This window comes from Stenella coeruleoalba (assembly GCF_951394435.1).
Source record: "Stenella coeruleoalba genome assembly, chromosome: 20".
In the NCBI taxonomy this organism is placed as follows: Eukaryota; Metazoa; Chordata; class Mammalia; order Artiodactyla; family Delphinidae; genus Stenella; species Stenella coeruleoalba.
In genome coordinates this window covers 6,092,752-6,117,098 of record NC_137166.1, presented here as the reverse complement: position 1 = coordinate 6,117,098, position 24,347 = coordinate 6,092,752, and the positions used below count along the sequence as shown (strand labels likewise).

The window sequence follows — 24,347 nt, the reverse complement described above, 5'->3', positions numbered from 1 at the left end:
CTCTCTCTGTCTCCACGTCTGCTAAATCCATGGGCTTAGCTCAGTTGACCTCTGATTGACAAGATGGCTGCTACCCTGGAATGGAGAAAAATTAGGGTATTTCAGGATGCCTTGATCTGAAGTCTCTTTGACTTCAAAGTACCTTGTTTTACTCTTAATGGTGGGTAATGTGGGTATGGATCTCCACACACATGGGTTCCAAGCTGGGACAGTCAGATTATCTGTCAAACGCTGCCTGCACTTCTCAGAGACTCAGAGGTGGATGCCTACCTAGGCAAGAGAACAGTGGAAAGCTGAAGAGACTGGAAGAAGCAGCAGCATCCACCTTTCCTGGGCTCTTCTGGGGGCTGTTTGGCCAACATTGCCATCTGTTGGGCTAGTGCTGGCTAATGCAGCCAGGTGGTCAGATGGCATTGCATCTTCATCAGATGCAACGACCGAACTGCTGACAATGAAGGAATTTTTAAAAGTGCATTAGTTTACATTTAATGAGTGGTTATTCTGTCACCTAATCCTCACCACAAACTTGTGAGTTCAGTACAATTTATATTTTCATTTAACCAGTGATCAAACAGAGGCACAGGAAGTGAGAAACTTACTAGTCAGTAGCAGAGCTGGGGGTTAAGCTTAGGCAATGTGGCTCCAGATTTTTTGCCCCACCCCACCCTCTGCTACTTCTTGATTAAGTGTAGACATCTGTTTAACACACACTAATGATTGTCTCCATGTTTCAGGCCCTGTGCCAGATGCTGGGAATACAGCCCAACCCACTGGATCTTGGCATGGTCCATTGTCCTGCTATATTAGATGTCACATCATACATTTAGTCCAGTATTTACTGCTGAGGAAATTATGTCAGAAGATATTTGTATACTTGTATCTATAAGAACTATGTAATTTAAATGTTTCTCTTATTGCTTTGGCTACCAGGAAGCTCAGATCCAAATCAGAGGAAATATGTTAGTGTTTGGGTTTAGTATTTCAGTTTTCTGAATTTTTCCTCCTGTCCCAGATTTTTTATTTTTCTTGCATAAATTCTATTGAAAAATTGTCCGTTATTATAAAACACCTTAAATTTTTTCAGAAGGAGGCTGCATGGAAATGAGAAAGTAAGGTCTTTACTGCATATTCTTAAACTCCTACTGGGAAAGTTAGACCTAGATAGCCCTCTTACCCTCATTCCCATAGCACCCCACTTATAAAATCCCTTGAACAGTGGTTATTACTGTTCCCAATCCCTGGAGATAGCTAGAAGCGTCTAAAAGAACACATCCAGAGAGAGAGAAAAAAAAGTTTCCTCAAATCATGGCCTCAACTTTGGTGCCAGATGCACATTTCTGGAGTAGGCGGCCAGTCAGACTCTCACCTGAGCAGTTAATAAAATCTATTGCCCCTTGATGGATTTTTTTCTGCAAGCTAGAATTGATCTGTTGTCTTTGTGATTTGTGAGATGGCAGGGAAACACCAAACACCATCATGATTTGGGCCACACTGAAAAAAAAAATAAGAAAGAAAAAGAAACAAAAATCCACCGCCAAGTCTTTCCTGGCGTAGAAAGAGCTGGAACGGCTGGGGTCATTTTATTTGATTTATTGGAAATAAAGTGGATCTTATTAACATTTTAATAAAGAGAATCTTTTGCACTGGGCTGGAAGTGGCCGCCAGTACCCGGTGGAATACCATTCTTTGGGAAAGTGGCATCAGCTGGCGTTGCCCAGCGTGATTTGTGGGGCTGGGCCCCAACAGTCCAAAAAAGCTAACGGGCCGCCTCCTCCGAGGGGCTCGCTCTGCGCGAGGTGCTCGCCCCGTATCTGCCATGCAGAAACGAGGGAGCTTTATGAAGGAATCCGTCTTGTAAAGCCATTGGTCCTGGTCATCAGCCTCTACCCAATGCTTTCGTGATGCTGCCGCTGATCTATTTGGGAAGTTGGCTGGCTGGCGAGGCAGAGCCTCTCCTCAAAGCCTGGCTCCCACGGAAAATATGCTCAGTGCAGCCGCGTGCATGAATGAAAACGCCGCCAGGCGCTTCTAGTTGGGCAAAATGCAGCCGACAACTCCGCTCGTCCTGTGCGTTCTCCTGTCCCAGGTAGGGAAGAGAGGCTGCTGGGCGCACCCTGCGCCCCGTTTCTGCCTTCCGATTGCCAGGCGCGGGCTGGGCGAGGGGGTTTTCGGGGGGTCGGGGGACTCCGGGCGCGGCGGCGAAGACAGCTCGGGGCTCAGAAGGGAGGTCATTCCCAGCCCCTGAGATCCTGGGGGGCAAAGGGGTGGGCCTGGTTTCCCACTCTGGGTTGTGTTTGTATACGTTCGGGAGATGTGGAGAGAGCTCCGAGTCCTTTTTTTTTTTTTTTGCAAGCAGGGGCGACATTCTCGCCTACATCAAGTGGGGTAACTTTGATTAGCCTCCTCCGGAGGCTCGCGCATCGGAGACTCAGCTGGAAGCGACTCCAAGGAGTCGTGGTTTCCCCCAACCCAGCGCCGATCGGGGAAGCGCAGCTCGGGTCCGGATTGCGGGCTGCCGGGCTGGAGAGGCCGGCCTGGCATCGCCGACTTCCCGGGGCGCCCGGGTCCCCTCGCCCAGCCCGGCGGCGCGCTGGAAGGCGCCTCGGGCCAGCCGAACGCCGCAGCCCGGCTGCCGCTGTCGCTCAAAGGCGCCGGCCGCGCCCGCATCGGGGTCCCTTCCCTCCCTGACCTCGGGCCCGGAAGGGCCTGAGCGCGTCCCCTCGCCCAGGCCCCAGGCCCACCCGCCCCCGGCCCCCGCCCCCGCCCCCGCGCCCCCTTTGTCTGGCCCACTGGAGCTCCGGCCCTGAGCCCTTAATGCCGCTTCTGCTGTGTTCCTGGGCGGACGCAGAGCGCGGAGAAAAGTTCAAGCCTTGCCCACCAGGCTGCAGCTGCCTGTTAACCCTCAGAGCGCTGAGGCGAGAGGGAAGGGCCGGCGACCCTGGAGAGGGGGCGATGGAGACATGGTCCGTAAGCAACCATCTCTGCATCTCGGAGATCTCAGGAAGTTTGTGGGCAGGAAAGCAGTACTCTCAGGAGGCCAGACTGGAGGTGCCGGCCAGCGGCAGGCTCAGCCCTGCTCGGGGGCCTGTTTTCCGAGAGCCCTGTTATCCAGTCCCCCCTGGCCTTCCCGGCAGCCTATGGGACTTGGCATGAGCTAGCAGGCTACAAGTGGGTGGGTGAGATCAAGGCAGGGCCAGGCAGAGAGGAGGGAAGGAGACAGGGAGTGCCTTGGGGTGCTGGAAATGGGTGTTGAGTTCCTGGCCAGGACTCCTGGATGCCAGGGGAAGAGGCACATGTGTGAGTGTGTGAGTGGGGTGAGAGGGAGGGTGAGGCAGCTAGAGTCCCAGGCGGGGGCTGGCTGGGATGCAGAGATGCAATGCAGCCTTCTAAGGGGAGACCACTGATGCATCAATGTTAGGGTTAGACTTTGGAAATGGGTCAGTGTCCCAGGAAGCAGTAACCATGGTAATGACTCAAAGTTGGGTGTGAGGGTGGATGATAGTGCTTGGGGGCAGAGTAGGGTGCCTGGCTGCTGAGCCCCCTCCCAACTCATGCCTTCTTTCTTCCCTGGATACACAGCCCCCATTCATCACTGCCCAGTCATACTCTTCTTCTACTAGGGCTTTGGGCTGATTCTCTTGGGGTCCCTGTAGCTTTAAGTTCTGCCACAAATCCTATGCCTGTCTGTGAGCCAGTTTTCTAGACTTTGTGAACTCTATCCCTGAGGTAGTGTGTGTGTGTATGTGTGTGTATGTGTATATATATATCTATATATCTATATATAGATATATAGATCCCAATTTAGCAGGGTGGTTCAGAGCATGCCTCTGATTCAGACAGATCCTCTCTGCCATATGCTAGTGGTACCACCTGGGCAACTTGCTTAACCTCTCTGAGCTTCCAGATTCTCTGTGGTGAAGTAATTTTATCACCTTCCTAGGATTGCTAGGCAGATTGGATTGCATTCAACAGCATGTCCTAGGTAATGCATTTAGCACAAGGCCTAGCACTCTGGGAGCTCAAGGTGTCTGGGAGCACTTAACCACTGCATTACCCAGGACTTTACAGTCCTTTTTCCGTGGGCATGTTTTGATCAGTGTGGATTCCAGGGTTTGGCCGAAGTTTTATCTTCCTTCGAGCAAATCAGACCACATGACAGCACCCAGCAATTCCTATGCACTAGGGGCTTACATAATGCCTTTTGCAAAGCAATTGGTGTGTCTCCTCTTCCAGGGCCTGACTGACACAGGTGGCTTCTGAAGGCTGTCAGCTCTCTCAGTTTCTTTGGGATGGGGGAGCAGAGGTTTTATGAAGAATTTAATTGCCCGCCCTAAGAGGCTTATTTCTCTCTTAGATTGTAATTCATAATCAGAGCAAATGTCCACATTAGGACAGCAATTGATATCCTGCTAGCAATAGCACCTTGCAGGGAAATCATTTGGGTGCAAATCAGTTAACTGGCAAGAGGTTCAAGCTCAGAGCTCTGTGTGCCATAGCAAAAGGAGGGGAGAGTCTTGGAGCCGTTGAGTCAACGAGCAAAAACAAAACTTTCCTGAGGCAGAGGGAAACAGAGGAAAGGGGAAAAACAATGTAATAAAGCAAATTAGTCACTCGGCCTTAGTGGTGTTCAGGCAAGTCTGTGTGTGTTTTTCTACCACAGTTGTAATACTCCGGGTCTGGCTTTGGAAGCCATCAATCTCTAAGTTGATTGGCTAGGTTGCTGTTTTAGGCATTTTGGAAGGGGGAAGAGGAACTCTAAGCAACAATGGCTGGAAGCTGGCAAAGCTGAGTGGTCACCTCTCTTCTCCCCTGGGGCATTTTGGGTAAGGCCTTTCCAGAAGTGGCCTCTGGAATTTGGCTATGATAAATAATGAATGTGAAACAAATCAGGAGAGGACATGAGCTAGAAATTCCACTGTAAATATGATTCCCCCACCCCTAGCCCAATGAGGGTATCACATCTAGGCAAAAGTTCTAACAGCCAATGAGTAATCCCCCAAGAATTAGGATTTTAGGGAGTGGTTCAGGTTTGGAGAGCAGTCACTTGGGAGTGACTAAAAATGTTTCCACGGAATTCTGAGATGTTGATTTAAAATGGGGAGGTTTTTATTGGAGTCAGAATCTTGATTTTCAGGATTTTAAATGAGAATCAGTGTCTTCTAGTGCTCCTGCAACTTCATATATTGTATTTTAAGGGCAGTGTTTATTTGCAGAACCCTTTTGATGGGGAGGAAAGACTGTGAGAATTGCAGAGGGCATCTCTTGCTCTGAGATGGGTTCAATATGTGACAGCCTATAAGATTTCAAAAGCACTGGGGAAACAGAGATATAAGTGGTGAAAGGAATTGCAAAGTGGTAGCGTTCATACGTCTGAACAACTTTTTTAGCAAGTCCCCAAGGAGATTTAATAAACTGTAAGGTTGAATATGTGATCTGGAATCTATGTAATACCACAGTCTATACTAAAAGTCCCAACAGTTATCTTAGCTAATATCTCCTGCTCTGCCTCCGTCCCTTCTTTTCCGTCTTTAGCCCTTGGGCTTTCCATTAAATAAAATCTATGTTTTTTCTAGAAATATCCTCTATGTGTTACAGTGCCATTGCCCAACAAACCAATGTCCACGATAACTGCATTACCTAAAAGTACCAGCATTTGGATGTTTATGTTGAGTCTCAATCTGAAGTTCCCTGTTGAGGTAAAAATACAGCTGGGTTCTTGAAAATATCTTTCTTTCTTTCTTTACCTCCTTCCAAAAAGATAGTTGCTTGGGGAGTCCAGTTCATTTCTATCTGGTGGAAGCTAAGGAAAAGGCCAGACTATGGATTCAATTCACATCTGAATGACAGTAGCCAACAGTATTACATATTTCTCTGTGTGTTCATCTCTGTGTGTTTTGATCTTGTTTTAATACCTGTTGAAAATTTTCTCCAGAAGAGGGCTCCATCCACAGCATTACAAAATTCTAAATCTACAGCTCATATTTTAAAGAACTTCAGTGTAGAAGCTCCATTCTCCTTATTTTCAGTTATTTTCTACAAGTTGCCCTAAAGAGAAGTCCTGTCATTTTGCACTGAGTATCTTTCCTCCTTTTTTTCCCTATTGTAGTTGCTTCTGTTCTATTTTATTCTTCAACTATGTATCCTCTCTGAGTATTAGAGCAGGGAACATTTCAAAGGTAGACAATGCAGTATGATATGTGAGGAAGTTCTTTCCTGGCATTTGACTTTGGTTGGACCTGGTTTTACTCTTTAGGCAGCCAAACAGCAGGCATAGTTCTGCCTGTGAAAGGAGATAATCTTCCCCATTAGGTCACTACCCAGAAAAGTGAATCATTAGCGAGATGCCCTCACCCTGCAACACCAGTTGAAAAGGAGAGGAAAATATCAGTCTGTCATCCAATTACAATAATCAGTTGGATAGAATCAATGGAGTGACCACTGGTTTGGCATCGTTTCCACTTAGCTGTGGGCAAGGTACCCACACGCCTGGGAGAATCTGACCCTCCTGAAGGATGCTGCCAATACAATTCCCCGCAGCTTATCTCCTCTGCAGCCACCTGGGGACCCCAGGCCTGGCTCCCTCTATCTGAACAGACTATATAAATGATGACTGGCTGGACTGTAGGACCCCCTGCACCTTCACCAGATATGAAGTAGTGGCTTTTTTCTAGAGTTAGGGTGGAAAGTGATTTCTTTCTCTATTGAGAGAAGCTTCTAAGGGTAGGCTAGGGAGGAGAAGAAATGACATTTCAAACTTGAAATGCAGTCTGAGCCAAGGCTCATGGAGATGAATGGGTCACCCTTTGGCACAGCAGGTTGAACCTCGAGATATCTACTTGGTGGTGCTGAAGCCCATTCATCCCAATTCTGCAACTCTAGATTCCAGGGAGAAGTTGCAAAGTAGAAGCCACAGGCCAAATGTAGCTCATGGATGTCTCTTGTTTGGCCCAAATGTTTTGAAAAGTAGGATATTGTACATTAAAAAACAAAACAAAACAGGTTTCTTGCCTTTCTTAAAATGTCAGAAGGTCAAGCAGCCCTAGAGCCACATTCCTACAAGGCCACTCTTCCCTGGAGCTGAGTCACTACTGCCCCCTTTAGGACATGCCTCTGTAGTTTGCCACAATCCCCTCCACTCTCTGCGGTCCACCCAGCCCATTGTACTCATTTATTTTACCTACTTGTCCTTGTAGGCATTTCCATTGGGAACTTCTGGTTTTGCAAATTTTGAGCCTTGATCAAGTTGATGTAGTCAGTTTTTCAGTGATAGGCTATTTGAAAAGGAAGGGACTAGCCCCTTTTTGATTGCTCTGATTGAACTACATGGATGTGAACTTTGGAAGAACGTGACCAAGGGGACTGCACCTCCTCTCTGAGAACATTATTACCATCAATGCCATTGGGTGACTAGGGCTACCCAGAGCAACACAACACCCAGGTCATTGTTTCATGTGGAACAGTTACACCCAGAGAAGTGACACACTGCAGTTTTGAGTCAGTCTGAGTGCTGGTACCAGAGTGTTGGTACACTTTAAGCATTGTTATGCGTTAGCAGCCAAGGGGCTCTGGGACCACTAGGTAATATGTAGGCCCTAGTGCACTGTACGAAGTATTACAGCAAGGGCATCCCTGCGCTTGGAGTACAGTGACACCCTGGGCATTGCCATTCCAACAGTGTTGCTCACCCACAGTATGTGTATCATCAGAACGTCACAGCACCTTACTGTCCTTAGTCCTGCGGGGGACTCTGGGAGAACTGAGCTAACACTCAGAGCATTTATAACTTCAGGGTAATGTCAGCTTTGTAGCTTTGTTGTGTAGAGCTTTTATACACAGGACGTTGTCACCTCTAGTGCCAACTGCAGTTTGTGTGATGTTTTTGTGACTGTTTTTAGCAGTTAACACCCACCACAGTCTACACGCAGTGCTAATGCTACAATTAATGTCCTCTGGCTCCATAAATACTAGACTAATCCGTCCACTCATCCCATACCAGCAGGTAAGCCTCAGATAACTATTGTTTTCAGTAGCTACAGACCCCAAAGATCAGCGTAAATATAACTACATACAATCACAAAAAAAAGTGGTTGTTTTTCTTCTGTCAGTTGCCAGCAGAAGTCAAATTCCTGAAAATTAGGCTTAGCAATAGGCACGTTTTAACATGTCATGTCTCATTTCAAAGGCCCCAGTGAGTGTCACCCAATCTGCTACAGAAGCACAAAGCCCCTGTGTCTCCCAGCTGAGCGCAGGCTGGGCTGGGGTGGAGGGCAGCAGCTGCTCAGTCGAGAGCATCCCTGCCACATGCCTGGGCAGGACCAGGAAGTGAGCTCAGCCTCTGGAGGAGCCTGGGGACCCTGCAAGGAACGTGGCAGCCTCATTCCTGCCTTATGCGGCCTCTAGGCCAAGTCTCTTTCCTCCAGGGTGGCAGGGAACTGCTTTTCCATGAGCTGCAGGAGATGGTGACTGCAAATGCCTGAAGCTCAAGCTATTGGGATAATCTCCCTGTCAAACAATGTGGGGTCTGCGGGGAGTTGCTGGACCCTGCCAGCAGAACCCATGGCTGACTCAGGCCACACAGGCCCCGCCTTCAACTGCTGTAAGCTGTGGGGCATCCGGGATCATCTAACTCAGGGGTTGCAAACTATGGCCTGTAGGCCAATTCCTGCCTGCAGCCTGTTTTTATAAATAGTTTTATTGGAACATAGCCATGCCCATTCATTTATATAATTGTCTGTGGCTGTGCTTGTGCTATAACAACAGAGTTGATACCATATGGCCCACAAAGACTAAAATATTTACTATTTGGGCCTTTACAGAAAAATTTGCTGACTCCTGCTCTGGCTCAAAATTACAGCCAGAGAGACTGCAGAGAGCCTTGTCAAAGTGCAGAGAGACTAGGGGTTTGTATTAGGAATTGTCCCTTCTATGCCCCAAGCACTCAAGCAACTTGACTTCAGGGAGATTCACCTGGGACCAAATGGATTCAGTAAATTCCTGTTATATCCATGTGGGACCTACTGTGTGCTCAAGGTACAGCTGCTAGTAAGGCTCATTCAGTCTCTGTTCTCTTGGGGCTCAGACCCCAAGAGATTCCCCTGGCAGGAGAGATCAATGTCAATTAATAAATAATTCAAAACAGAGACAATTGCTAGATGGAAGGAAATACAGTTGTGTGAGATCATGTCATTCTATATGTTTTGCTTGTCTGTGCCTTTTCTTTCTCCTCTACTAAAATATAGCTCCGTTACAGCACGTGTTGTTGTCTGATTGAATCAGTTTTGTAGTCCCTGGGTCTAGAACACAGCCTGGCATGTAGTAGGCCCTCAGTAAACATGAATGAATGAATGGATGAATGAATATAAGAAAGGCATCAGATCCAGATGAAGGGTCTGGGAGGCTTCCCTGATAGCCTGCTGCTTGGGTCACAGTCTGGAGGAGGAGTGAGGCCTATGGACAAAGGAACACTAGGGTGTGGTGATGGGGGGAGCATTCCAGGCAGAAGGCCCGGCCTGGGGGAAGCCTGTGTGGGAGGAAACAGCACACAACCCAGAGAGTGGTGTGAGGAGCAGCCGGGGCTGCCAGAGCCGCTGGCACCTTGTCAGCCTCTCAAGGATTTTGGTGTTTGTCCTGGAGCAGTGGGCAGTTATTGAAAGCAACACGGGGAGCGTATACTGTGACAAGGCCAGATTTCTATTTTGAAAAGGTAATTTGGCTGCAGTGTAGTTAGTGGATGGAGCTGGATATGAATGGAAGGGAGAAGCCAGTCTAGGCTTGAGATCATAGGAAGAGCAGGGACTCTTGTCGCTCTAGACTAGGGAGTGACAGTGCAGATGAGAGAAGTAGACACACCCTACTCAGAGCATCCAAGAGACATTTAGGGGAGAATTTGGCAGGGCTGGGTTTGAGATGGCAGGACCAGGGCTAGGGAGGTGTTAAGATGCAAGCTTGAGTTCTGGCTCTTCCAATTGGCAGAAAGCTGAAGCCACTTGCCCAAACAAGGAACCATCATAAACAGGGCCTGAGGGCTATTCCCATGGGGGTGTTAGCCAGGCTGCAGCAATGCTCCTCACGAGAGGCATCCAGGGCCCCAGTTATGCTAATGTCTGCAGACCAATCCATGCTTGCATCTGGGATGGGCACCGTGGGCCTGGCAATACCCTTGACTAGAGTGACTGATGTGTAGCCTTTATAATTAACCAATCTCTGAGGCTTTTCATGCAAAAGATATTTGAGAGAAACATTGCTAAGCCCTTTAATTGTTTCTTGAACATTCAATCAGCAGCACTAGAAATATTTCTTACATGAAGCAAATAATGATCTACTATTTTCAGCAGTCACTTTGCGAATGCTAACAAACCTTCATTTCAGCATCCTAGATATAGCCTTGGTGATGTTTATGTTTCTAGGTATAGTAATCTTCTTCAGCTGGGTGCCAGGCCGTGGTATGCTGCTAAATGTTGAACAACTGCTTTCTCTCTTTAAAAAAAAAAAGCAGCACAGGTATGTTATCCTCAGAAGGTGAGGGATGTACAGTTGTCCACTTGCTAAGTATTTACTGAAGCATTTGGGGAGTTCATAGGTAAACAAGATGGACATGGACATGGAAACTGTTCTCATGGTCTTGTGGTCTACTGAGGGCAGCCAGTAAGGAACAAGAAAGTAAATAGCTGAAATATACACATTTGGTAATTATTACAATAGGAAACAATAGGGGCTAAGATAGTATTGAAGGGGTGAGGCTGCTGTGCTCTCTCTCCTTTCCTTCCATCTTTCCTCCTACCCTCCCTCTGTTCCTCCCATATTTTCTTCTTCCCACAATTTTTGATACCTAGCAAGTGCCAAGCATTCTGCTAATTTGGGGATCCGGAGATGAGTACAGCACAGTCCTGGTCCTCAATAGGGGAAGTGCTGGAGGTGAATCAGGGCCTCTGGTCTCCTGGGACCCAGAGGAGCTAGGGTCTTAGGTTATGAGGATCAAGGAGACTTCTGAGACTTTGAGAAGTGAATTTGAATTCTGACCCAGCCTTCTGCATGCTGTGTGACCTCTGATAAGTTACCTTTTTCCCCTCTTCTGTTTCCTCCTGTGTCTAAACAAAAGGAGAGGCTACACCTCTCTACACCTGCCTAGCAGGTGAGTATTCAATAAGTGTATGCTTATGGCTTCATCATGTGATTGCCAATGCTAGGAGCTTAAAGAATACTGGTTACATTAACTTTTATACTCCATGCTGCAAAGCAGTTTATGGCTTGAAGGAACCATGGGGCCCTGGACTTGCGCATCTGACTTAGAAGGGAAAAATACTTGTGTCCTTAAAATTGTATGGACATTAAAAAAATAAAGTTTGCTCCCCAGAGAAGGATTTGCCAATTCTCATATTGGTAGCTCCCTAGTGATCATTCTCCTGGAGATTTTATGCTTCATAAAATTTTTTGATCTGTTGGGATCGTATCTTCTAGATGTATCTTCCCAGCAGCTGTTCCCAGGAGGCTTTATCAGGGCAGTATGTACGTGGGTATGCTTGCCAACACCATGAGCACTTATGATTATTATTATTATTTAAAATAAATCAAAATTACTGTAGTAAACTTATTGTATAATTTACTGCTAAGTGCCAGTTGCATATATTATCTCAAGTTCTCATTGCAACCCTCAGGGACAACTATTCTTTTTTTTTTTTTTAACATCTTTATTGGAGTATAATTGCTTTACAATGGTGTGTTAGTTTCTGCTTTATAACAAAGTGAATCAGTTATACATATACGTATGTTCCCATATCTCTTCCCTCTTGCGTCTCCCTCCCTCCCACCCTCCCTATCCCAGCCCTCTAGGTGGTCACAAAGCACCGAGCTGATCTCCCTGTGCTATGCGGCTGCTTCCCACTAGCTATCTATTTTACGTTTGGTAGTGTATATATGAGGGACAACTATTCTTGTCTCCATTTTTATCTATGATGAAAAGAAGTTCAGAGCGGTTGAGTCATCTGCCTAAGGCTACACAGCCACTAAGAACTGGGATCAGGGTTTGAACCCATGCATTTCTGATTTCTGGGCATGTGAGTTTTCCTCCATATTTCCCTGGTATATAAAAAATTGCTTCCTTGTCCCCTCAAATGATGTAAGAATTCTCTTCCTTGACTATTTTGTTCTCTGGCTCTCTTGGAGTCAAAATAGCTGCCTGCAATGACCTCATTTTTGAATTCCTGGTCTCTAAAAGTAGGCGTGGGACCTAGACCTCCTCTCTGGGTTACTGGTCACAACCTTTAGAACTGGGTTAGCTCAGGGTTATTTTGTGTTCTTTATTGCTGAGTCCTTGTGTTTGACCAGGGACAAACAAGCTACCCACACCACATGGTCCCCCCAGCAAGAACAGTCATCCCAGTGAGAACAGCCACACAGAGGCCAGGACCCAGCTTGGGTGTGGCTCCTCTGCAGCTTCCAACATGCAGGTAAATTCTCTGGCAGTTTCCTGCCTGCTGCTGAGCCCTGAAGCTGGATGGCATCCCTCCCTGGGAATGCCAAGGAACTCCATTGTCCAAGCCAGTGTCTCCTGAGTGCCACTGTCTACAATACTGTTTTCCCCAATCTATAGGAAAATGAGAAATACACAGCCTGTATCTATATCCAGACACTCAGATCTACAGTGAGTTGCAATTGGACTGAATCTACCCTGAAGTTTAGCTGTGTTTTACTAGATGAGGTTTCTTTTTTTCCTTTTAATTCAATTTAAGGACCTTTAGTCAGGGTAGCCACTAATTCAGTGAACATTTGTTGCGTGCCTGTTATGTGCCTGGCACCGTTTCATGTCCTGGAGGTAGAGCAGGGAGCATTCACAGAGCCCCTCTGCTGGCAGATACACACACTCCCCCTTTGCCCCAGTCCTCACCACCCACACAGTGACCTTGCCTTTCTGCCTCTCTCAGGATGTATCTGTGCCTCAATCTATTCACTCCACATTTGATTAAGTCATTCATTTCACAAATATTTACCGACCAATGACCATATCTCAAGGAGGGTGCTTGACACTGGGTGAGCAGCAGTGATTAAGAAAGACAAGATTGCCTGCCCTCATGGAGTCTATGTTCTCATAAGGGAGAAAGAGAGTAAACAACAATAATAAGTAAATATGATAATTTTGGAAAATGATAGTGCTCTGAAAAAAATTTTAAATGGGATAGGCAGTTGTTCTGAGCTTATCCACTACTCTCTTTGGGGATGGAATGTTCATTGTTCTGATGCAATGACTGTTCTACTTTTTAGGGTTAAAATGTCCTAGAATTTGTGAAATGAAGTTGGTTAATACATAGAGGACATTTTTGTCCTTAGTGTTAAAGTGTTATTGGCAAACCTTTGTCCATTCTCTATTTTTTGTTTTTCTTAAAATTTTGCTTTTGGGAATCCAAAACTATGGCAACCAATGACTTAAACCACAGGTGGGTAATCTTTTTTTGTAAAGGGCTATCGAGTAAATATATGGTCTCTGTTGCAACTACTCAATGCTATCAATGTAGCATAAAAGTAACAACAGACAATATGTAAACAAATGGGCAGGGCTGTGTTCCAATAAAACTTTATTTACAAAAATAGGCAGAGCTGGATTTGGCCCTCAGGCTGTAGTTTGCTGATCCCTCATCTAAACCATTAGCCACCTCACTAGTTGGTCAAGTTGGAATAGGGCAGAGGCCAGGGATAGAGACCAGAACTTTTTCTTTGTTCTCTTGTCTTCATGACAACTGTGGTACTTCTTTTTTTTTTTTGGCGGTATGTGGGCCTCTCACTGTTGCGGCCTCTCCCGTTGCGGAGCACAGGCTCCGGACGCGCAGGCTCAGCGGCCATGGCTCACGGGCCCAGCCACTCCGCGGCACGTGGGATCTTCCCGGACCGGGGCACGAACCCATGTCCCCTGCATTGGCAGGCGGACTCTCAACCACTGCACCACCAGGGAAGCCCTGTGGTACTTCTTTAGGACCACATATCACTGGGATTCTACGTTAACTTAGATCCAGGTAAAGATGCTGGTAGTCAACTATGGAATGTAATTCTTAGGCCAGCTCTAAAAGATATAATAATTTAGCTTTTATATTAATTATCTGGACTACAATTCTTAAGGCTTTCTCACCACCCAAAGGTATATTGGTGCTAAACCCTGTATCTTGGATTGAGTTCTCCCCAACGGTGATGGAGGCACAGGCTTGTACGCAGGGAGCTGATGTGAGAGATGATTCCAGTTCACAGACATGAGGACTGTAAAACAAGAGAGAAGGAAAGCCAATAAAAAGTGTATCTTTGAGCTGGTTATTGTCATGGGCAACGGAAGCTCACTGCTGCTGGGGGCCCTTGGAAGAACTGTGTAAAACTCGCTTCAGAATGGTCCCTCTGCAGGATAGGAGGCTGGAGTATACATCTACCTATGCCCATCTTCCATTGGTCAAGGGTGGCCTGTGGTGCCAGTGATTCCCTGCTGAGCCTTTGTGACCCTGGCGGCAACCATGGTTTTAGAAAAGTTCTGAGCAGAAAAATGAAGAGGCATGACAGGTGCTTGGATGGGCAGTGTACGCCCTGAGTAGAACATGAGTATATAAGGGATTCCAGTTGCCACCATTATGTGTTACTGGAAACTTCCTCAGTAGAGTTAATGATAAAGGAAACAGTTGTGGTGGTTGTTTTTATAAACCCTCCAAATTCAGTTTAGCACCCACCTGCAAATATGCTCTTTCCCACTAGATGGTACCAGTATGCCAAAGCCCTGGAATGCTACCTTAGGGCCTCATTTTTGAGGAATACTTTCCCTCTACTTTTGAACAATTTAGGAATAAACGAGTTGAGATTGGAGGAACAGACTATGGGTGTTTTGGGAACAGAAGATGGAAGAAAAGTGGAGGTTGTCTAAATAATTACCCTCATTCATTCGTTTGTCAACACATCTTACTGACAACCTTCTAAGTGCTCACTCTCTTCTTGGCACTGGGAATACAGAAGTGAACAGTGTACACAAAGTCCCTGCCACAGTGAGCTTCCATACCGGTTGTATGAATGAATGGGCAGATACGATGTCTATCAGGTGGTGCTGTGTGCTCTAGAGAATGACAAAGCAGGCAAAGGGACGGATGGGGGCAGGGAAGAGCACAGCCCTTCTCATATCTTCCTGTCCTCTCTGCTGGTAGGGTGAGAGGTTATTTCCGTCTATTTCCTAAACCCAGTTCTGCCACTCACCAACCTCTTATGAGTATGTTTATGTGGTTCATTTTCAAAATGAGACTGTGAACTTGTGGAGGGCAGAAGCGGTGCTTCGCAAACGGGCGTTGACCAGCTGGAACCTACTTCAGCCTAACGCCCAACTCCACCAACTGCTTGTCGGCTGATTTCATTTATCTGGAATCATTGTGAATTATTGTTGTCGACACATAATAGAGTCACGTTTTACTCAAGGGTTAGATTATAAAGTCAAGGTTTCAGGCAAACATAGAGTCGTCATTAACCTTGAGATCTCTAAGTTGCTCATTAAATTGCAGTGTGTTTGGTTCTGTGTATGCAACCTTGTACTGTAATCAATATGTAACAATGTATAATGCATGCAGTGATGTACAGTGCATAATAAAGAATATATGCAAGATATAATTTTGTAGCATTTAATTGCAGTATTTAAATTGTTCTTTTTCCTTCTATTTTTGGTGGAAGAGCTAGATTTCCATTAGTTGAATGTGTATATGATAAGACTTTGTGTTCATTTAAACTGGTTTCCTAATCATGTAATCCCCACCAGTCTGTGCATGGGGGAGGGCAAGAGCTATGTTCTTTGTGCTCTATTCATCTTTGGGTTCCCACCACCAGTCGCATGCTTTGGGGCAGAGGAACAGCAGACTAGTAATATTAGTAGTAGTGGCCGTAATGGAGGCTGACATCTTAATGCTTACTATGAGCTGGGCCCTGTGTGAGTATTTTAGTTATATTAGTTAGTATATTCAATCCTCCTAATGACTCTGCAGTGTATCTAGTATGATTGTAATTCCATTTTACAGATGGAGAAATTCCAGGAGAACTTGATAAAGGTCACGCAGTGTTTTAGCTCTGGGGCTGAGATTCAAACTTGGGCAGTCCCAGACACAAAAGGCCACATGTTGTATGACTCCATGAAATGAAGAGAACTGCCCAGAATAGGTAGATCCATATAGACTAGAAGTAGATTAGTGGTTGCCTAGGGCTGGCTGGGGGAAGTGACTGTTAATGGGTATGGGGTTTCTTTTGGGGGTGATGGAAATGTTCTGGAACTAGATAGTGGTGATGGTTGCACAACTCTGTGAGTGCACTAAAGACCACAGAATTGCATATTTTAACAGGGTAAACTTTATAGTATGTGTATTATGTCTCAATAAAGCTGTCGTTAAGCAGGAAAACAAGCAGACCTCGGGCAGTCCAACCTCTGGGTTCCTGCAAGTGCCGCCCCTGAGCACACACAACCTATCCCACAGGCACTCACCACTTGCTAATGGCATCCTGCTTATTTTACTTATGCTAACTTGACTATTCCTTAAAAGAGCCCTATTGTCTGCCCCATTTCAGAGATCAGAAAACTGAGGCAGAAGGATACTGAGAAACTTGGGGCTGGCAAGCGACCCAGGGGGCCCAAATCATCCTTTGACTGCTACACTGGTTTTCACAGGTTTTACTAATTGAAAGCAATAGTGGTTCAGGGTTGCAGGTAGCTTTAGCCCATTAGAAATAAAGCAATGGTTCCTTGCTTTTGTTTTGCTGATTTCCAAAGTAGATTAAGATCCATCTTTGTCTCATTGGTTAGTATGCCCATCTGGCCCACTTGTCTCTGGTGTAGGGTCCTGAGAGTAAGACCCAGAAACTGTAGGAGAAGGAGGTGTGTTAGAGTGGCTGACTTTAAAAAGTAATAAGCGTACGTGGCTCAGGAAGAGAGAGGGAGAGAAGAGAGGGAGGAGAAAAGAGGGAAAAGTGGGAGAGAGGGAGAGGGAGAGAGGTAGGGAGAGGAGAGAAAGTGGGAGAAGGAGTGAAAGAGGGTGAGAGAAAGAACTGAACTGACATGCTGTCGTACTCCAGTTGATACCCAGTTGCTGAAAGGATTTACCCAAATTAACAATGTTTGGCACCCCTTGGCTGGTTCAGTTAAAGATTTCCAACGCTGGTAAAGAGAAGGCAATCTGAGGTCTAAGGCACTCATCATAGTCTAAGTCAACGACCTGCTCTCCATCCCAAGCACACTCCCCCATCAGCACCTGCCACCTATCCAAGACCTTCTTTGATTCCCAGCCTCCCTAAACATGTATGTTACTCCTCTCTGCCCTTAACCTTGGGTTGCTGATTTGTAATTCTCTTTCATGTTTAATATTCAGAGTGACAAAGCCCTTAGTCATGCACAATTCAACAGGAGAGGGCAGCAGGGCTCGCCCCCGACCAGCCCAGGATGCCTGTTTGTGGTCCTGGGAAGCGAGGATTTATAAAGGCACAGCTAAGAGACTGTAAATACCTTCCTGGGTCTCCAGTCTAGAGGAAAAGCCACAGTTTGGACTGGAATAGGAGCTGGGGATTGAAAGGGCTTTGGCTGAGACCTGGTCACCCACACGGCCGGCTCCCAGGTGACAGGGATTCTGCTGGGCTCCCTGTGATTCTTAAAGCCTTCCCCGGTGACAAGAGGGGATCATACAAAGCCACATGAGTGTCTGATTCAGCGCTCCTTCATCATTTCTCCAGTGCACTGTTTTGCAAAGTGTATTGCGAAGAGGTACTTGTTCCATGGGTGGTTAATAAGGGTTCTGGAAAACGTAGGTTTGCAGGTGCTAATATCTTGGGAAACTCTGAAGTTGCCCAGGGAAGTGAACCAGATTGTGTTTTGTTTTTCATGACTGAACATCCTTGAGACTTTAACGTGCATTTGAGTTTCAAAGAGATGCTCCCCAAGGCTGCATTATCAACGCTCTCCCCAAACTCCCAGGGGTAAGGTATTCCTACATAGAGGACGTCATGAGATAGAGATTCACAGGACTTGGGTGGGAAAACAAGCTGTGTGGACTCTGGGGTCACAGAACTTGGGGCATGACCTATAGGACCAGCAGTGTCAGCAACACCTGGGAGCTTTCAGAAATGCAAATTCTCTACCCAGGACCTACTGAGTCAGAGCTTCTGGGGCTGGACCTAGCAATCTGTGTCTTCACATGCCTGCCCTCCAGGGGATTTCAATGCTCTCTGAGATTTGCAAAGCTGCTGGTCCAGTGGGTTAGTGGGGAGAGAACTACCTGGTGTTCTTCTGGGTGAAGGAGGGAGACACAAAGCCAGGCCAGGAAAGTGGCTCCCCCAAAGAAAGCAGAGATTACAAAATGAAGATCACCAAGACACAGCAGTAGGAGCTAAAAGCTCTGCTTGGTCCCATTATGGCCCTGGGTATCTACTGTGAGGCCCTGAGCTGTGTTTGCAGGATGCCTTTGGGTCTATCCACACAGGCAGACCAGAAGAGTAGGGTGAGGACAGAGAGACAGTCTGTGTAGGAGAGGCAAAACCTTACCTCTACCCATGTTAGGTTTTTAGCTGGGGCTCTTTAAGAAAAAGACAGATTAACAAGAGAAAAAACAACAATTTGTTAACACATATAACTCATGTATACAGAGGAGATACCCAGGGGAAAATGAGTAACTGTCAGAGGTGGCTTAGAACTCCAGTTTAAATACTGTCTTAAACTAAAGAGAAAGAACGGTATGTGGGAGGCTAGTTATGGGGAGGTACCCAGGAAAAGCAGGGTAAACAAGAGTAAGATAGGTTATGCAGATTTAAGTCTGCCTTCTCCATTGATAAGGATCCAAAGATGTCTCCGGTGATTAACTTCTGTCCTTCGAGGTAGAGAGGGGAAGAAGGACTCCTTTGTAAAGTTGTGTCCTGCTTTAAGGCAAATAGCTGGACGGCAGTAAGCTTTTCTTGTAGCCACTTCTTCTCAGTTGCCTTTAGCTCAAAATAATCCGTATGCCAAACTGGTATATTTTGGGGTCGTATATTCTGCTACCCTTCATTTGATTTGGCAGACACCTCCTTTGATTTTATATGTATGTGTCTAATGTGTGTATGTGTATCTATATGTATACATATATATGTATATATATCTACACACAGACATATATAACACAATACATAATATATATATATAATGTATATACAGATGTATATATATTCATAGCACATATACACAGAATGTATATATGCATATATAACATAAGTATACATATACACATGTACACACATGTACATGATGTATATATATCTCCACATAAATACATATATATTTAAATATATTACATAAATATATATATTACACCTATTAAACACTAGTTGCTATTGGTACCTACTAAATTCTAGGCCCTCTAAGGTGAACCAGACAGACACAGATGCTGCAGATGCTAATCTTGAGGAGATTCGAGACATGAGGGAAGAATAATAAAAAGACAATGACACTTGTGGGTCTATGAGAAGAGCTCGAGGCCAGCTAGGTTTACAGCCATTGGGTTTTGAAACCCACCCAGAATAATTCTTTGTGTGCCCTTGTGAATCTTTGCTGATGCTTCTGATACCTGCCCATGATTCTTACTTGAGAAGTTCAGTCTACACCAGTGGTTCTCAGCCAGGGGCAGTTGTGCCCACCAAAGAACATGTGGTGATGTCTGGAGACATGTTTGGTTGTTACAACTGGTGGAGAGGATAATATTGGCATCTAGTGGATAGAAGGCAGGGATGTTGTTCAGTATTCTGCAGTGCACAGGACAGCCTTCTACCGTAAAGAATTACTCTGACACAACTGTCAGTAGCGTGAGGTGAGAAAACCTGGTTTAAATGCAGAGCTTTGTACTCCCCCAGCACACACAGGAATTTTTATCTCTACCCCATCTCATTATTACTAGAAAGTCAGAATCGAAACTTGGGTCTGTGAAAAAATAACTGGAAGCAAGCCCCAAACGTGTATAATTTTTCAAAAGGTAAAACCATGACTTTCAGGTAAATATGACCATTAATTCATTAGTTTATGAGGAAACCAGTCAGATCTGATGATAGTTTCAAAGGGTGTTTAATAAGCTAGGGCATTTATGAGCAATTTAACAAAGAAATATTAGGAAGAGATGTTCGGTTAGAAAAAGAACTAGTTAATGTGCCACATGCCTAAACTGTTGGGATTATCTGTTATGTTAGATAGAAATTATTTGCATCTCCACTTGGACAAAATCGACAAGTAACTGGCGACTTCTCTAAGTCTAGAGGCCTCAATCAAGAGCAAGCAGTGAGATGAGCTAAGAACGTGCTTCTAGACATCTTCCCATGGCCTTTGTCCCTGAATGATATTCAAAGGGTTGCCATCAATCATTTTGGTCTAGTTTACAAGCTTTGGATAATTTTTTTCTGATGCCTCAAGCACATGACATTTAATTTACTCGTAAAGAAATGGTCTGTGAAACGTGGGGCAAAGAAATGGAAGTTGGTTGAGGGCTAGAAAGTGGTGGGAGGAAAGGTTATAGAAGGTCAAAGTGACAGTATTGCGTAGATGCCATCCATTACCTGCCTTTGATGAAGGATGCTCTGTGCTAGATGCTTTTTTTCAACCCTCTTAGGTAGGTCTTACTATCGTCCCCATCTACAGATGAGGAAAGCGAGTCAGAGGGAGAGTCAGGAGTGTCAGTAGTGGACATGGACAGAGTAAGAAGAAAATGGTACGTGATCCAGACCATAGCAGGAGAAATAGAGTTTAGCCAGAGAAGGAAGGGAGGGTGTTATGAGCTGGAGGGAAGCCTAGTCCCAATTTGAGGTAGAAATACTCATAGCATGTTCAGAGGGCAGTGAGGAGGCTATTCTGGGTGACAGTGAATATGTGAAATTAGATCAGTGCTACAGGAATGACAGCTATTAGTAGGACCAGTGTTATTTTAGCCAAAGAATCCTACTGTCATTATAGGGCAGTGCCTGGCAGTACACTATGTGGGTTAAGAGCTCAGGCCCTGGGGGAAGGTGGAATTACAGTTTGAATCCCAGCTCTGTCACTGCAGGGCTGTGCGGCCATGGACAAGTTGCTTAACCTCTCTGTGCCTCAATTGCCAGATCTATGAAATGAGGGCAGTGATATCTACCTGATATGACTGGGATGGGAATTTAAGACAAACCTGTAAAATCTTGGTCTAACAAGCAGTGAGACTTTGGAAAATGGAAGTTGGTTCTTTGAGGAGATGAATGGATAGGATTTAGCATAGTTGTTAGTCATTTGCCTGTAAGTGTCACAGTCTCAGGCTGAGTTCCCTCAAAAGCAGATTCAGGGGCTTCCCTGGTGGTGCAGTGGTTAAGAATCCCCCTGCCAATTCAGGGGACACAGGTTCCATCCCTGGTCCGGGAAGATCCCACATGCCGCGGAGCAGCTGAGCCTGTGCGCCGCAACTACTGAGCCTGCACTCTAGAGCCTGTGAGCACAACTACTGAGCCCGCGTGCCGCAACTACGGAAGCCCGTGCGCCTAGAGCCCGTGCTCCACAACGAGGGAAGCCATGGCAATGAGAAGCCCACGCACTGCAATGAAGAGTAGCCTCCACTCACCGCAACTAGAGAAAAGCCCACACGTAGCAACGAAGACCCAATGCAGCCCAAAATAAGTAAGTTTTTTTAAAAAAGCAGGGCTTCCCTGGTGGCGCAGTGGTTGAGAGTGCGCCTGCCGATGCAGGGGACACGGGTTCGTGCCCCGGTCCGGGAAGATCCCACATGCCGCGGAGCGGCTGGGCCCGTGAGCCATGGCCGCTGAGCCTGCGCATCCGGAGCCTGTGCTCCGCAACGGGAGAGGCCACAACAGTGAGAGGCCCGCGTACCGCAAAAAAAAACAAAAAACAAAAGCAGATTCTGAGAGGAGAATGTGAGTGCAGTTAATTTCATTTGGAAGGCGAGCCAGGGAAAATTCTAGCGGGGTGGGGAAACAAAGCAAGGAAGGGAGGGCTGCCACATAAAGGGTCTTTTATTCAGCCAGTTGCTACTGCAGGTACCTGGGGACCTTTGGGAGCCAGTGTGGAATACCTCAGTTATCCCACCTGAGGGGCATGGGAGCTCCAGACTTTATGCCACAAATTTGGGTGGACATTGTTTTGGAACTGCCCCAGGTGCCATTGATTTTGAGCACTCTCAGACTGCTGAGTATGGACTCTGGTCCCAGAGAAAGCCCTTGATAAAGAGGTGTAGATTCTTGCAGTGGAAGTTGGGTCCACTAACGAAAGGCCAGAAGGGGATATGGGCTTGGCAGTGGGAAGCCATCAGCATCTGCAGTAGTCAGTATCACAAGGCCTAAAAGCAGTAAAGCCGTTTGGGCCAGTAATCTACATCTGAGAAGTTAAAGAAACAGAGCTAAATACGGAAAAAGATGTACGGAAATATTTCTCTGCATTATATGTGATAGCACAAATTGCAAATAGTAACAATAGCCAACATTTATTGAGTGTTTGCCATGTGCTTGGCTCTCCTAAGTGCTTGACAAATAAGCTAAATTTCTAGCAGATGGAAACTCGTTAAATGACTCAATGGGCATTGAAGAGGAAGGTTATGAAGACAATGATGACCTGAAAAAATCATGTAAGCGAGAAATGAATACTGAATAGGAGAATATGTGTGGAGTAGGATTCTTACTAAGCAAAAAAAGTCTCTGTGTATGAAAAAGGGGGGATGGAGTCTGAAAGGATGTTTTTCAAAATGCTAACTGCAGTTTTGTTCATGTGATGGGTTTCTGAGTGATTTTTTTCTCCTCTAGTTTACAAATCTCCGTTGATATGTATATATTACATTTATAATGAAAAATATAATAAACTTGAAAAGTGAAAGAAGAGAAAATGGAAGAAAAATAAGTCGTGGAGATTCAGTGGTGGTTTTGAAGAAGGGAATAACATAATGGAAAATAATATTTCAGAGAAATTAACCTGGGAGTGGTGTGAAAGATGGATTGGGTCCAGAAAAGCCCAAGGCAAGAAATCCAGCTTGTGAGCTAATAAAGGTCAAAAGAAGTGTGGAAAAGAAAGGACTGGTTTTAGAGGCTTGGTGGTGAATGGGCTGATGGGGAAGAAAGAAAAAAAAAAAAGCCAGAAATGATCTCAAGACTTTAAGGTTGATTGAGTGAGAGAAAATTAGCGATGAGACAATAAATATGTGTTGAGCACCTCTTTGAGCCAGGTTTCCTTGCATCTGCTGTCTCAGTTAAACCTAACAACAGTTCTATAAGTTATGTTCTTAATATTTCTGTTTTATAAGTGAGGTAATAGAACATCAGAGAAGTAAAATGACTTGTCTAAGTTTACGGTGAATCTGAGCTCGGATAATTGTTAAATGAACCGGATAGATGGATGGATGGATGGATGGATGGATGGATGGATGGATGGATGGATGGATGGGTGGGTGGATGGGTGGATGGGTGGATGGATGGATTGGTAACCATGTAAGGGGGAAGAAATATAGGGTATTATAGTGTCAAAGCAGGAAAGAGGGAATTTCAAGGAGGAACTTGCAGATATCTTAGAAGGTAAAGAAAGAAGGGCTGGGGAAATTGCTAGATTCTGCAGGAAGAAGGAGTGGCCACTGGTTCTCTGCTTTGAAAAGGCCACTGCAGTCAAGTAACGGGAAGTCGGCTTAGCTGCATGGGGGGCCAGGAAGTTGTGGGGGACCCTATGAAATGACTGGTCAGACCACATACAAGCTTAAAAACAGGCACACGACTAAGGAGTAGATGCAACATTAGAAAGGAGGAGGGACGTAAGTGAGCAAAGGGAAGGAGAGGGCAAGTGAAGGAGAAAAGGAAAAAGGAAAAGCAGTTACTGGTTAAGAATGAGGGCACCAGACTGCCTGGGCTTGACTCTCAGCTCCCACTGCCCTGTGACCTTGAGCAAGTCCCATACATAACTCCCTTTGTCCCAGTTTCCTTATCTGTCAAATGGGGAGAATAGTGATAACTCCATCCCATGGGCTTCTTAGGAGGATGAACTGAATCACATAACATGCTTAGCACAGTGCCTGGTACAATATAAATCCAAACTGGGCAGGGGTCTTGGTGTCTTTTTTTTTTTTCCAGCCATGCTGTGTGGCATGTGGGATCTTAGTTACCGGACCAGGGATTGAACCCGTGACCCCTGCAGTGGAAGCACGGAGTCTTAACAACTGGACCGCCAGGGAAGTCCAGGGATCTTGGTGTCTTAATCATCACAATAAATGCCATTTCTTGGGAAACAGTCCCAAGCTATAGATCAAGAAACTGAGGCTCAGTCACTGAATGTGTCCCAAGAACGTACACCTGGAAACCCAACATCACACTGTTGGGGACACAAGTGGTCAGCTCTCCCATCCTTC

The 24,347-nt window shown here is 45.8% G+C and overlaps 1 protein-coding gene across 2 annotated transcripts in view; it reads left to right on the top strand.

Annotated features, from left to right (window-relative positions):
* The first annotated feature begins 1,907 nt into the window (after positions 1 to 1,907).
* The window catches only part of CDH13 (cadherin 13), a 1,005,991-nt gene continuing 983,551 nt past the window's right edge, over positions 1,908 to 24,347 (top strand). For both annotated transcript variants that reach the window (XM_079906234.1, XM_079906233.1), the window contains exon 1: positions 1,908 to 2,086. In XM_079906234.1, the coding sequence (XP_079762360.1) occupies positions 2,042 to 2,086 (45 nt within the window). In that variant the 5' untranslated portion in view covers positions 1,908 to 2,041. The remainder of the gene's footprint in view (positions 2,087 to 24,347) is intronic.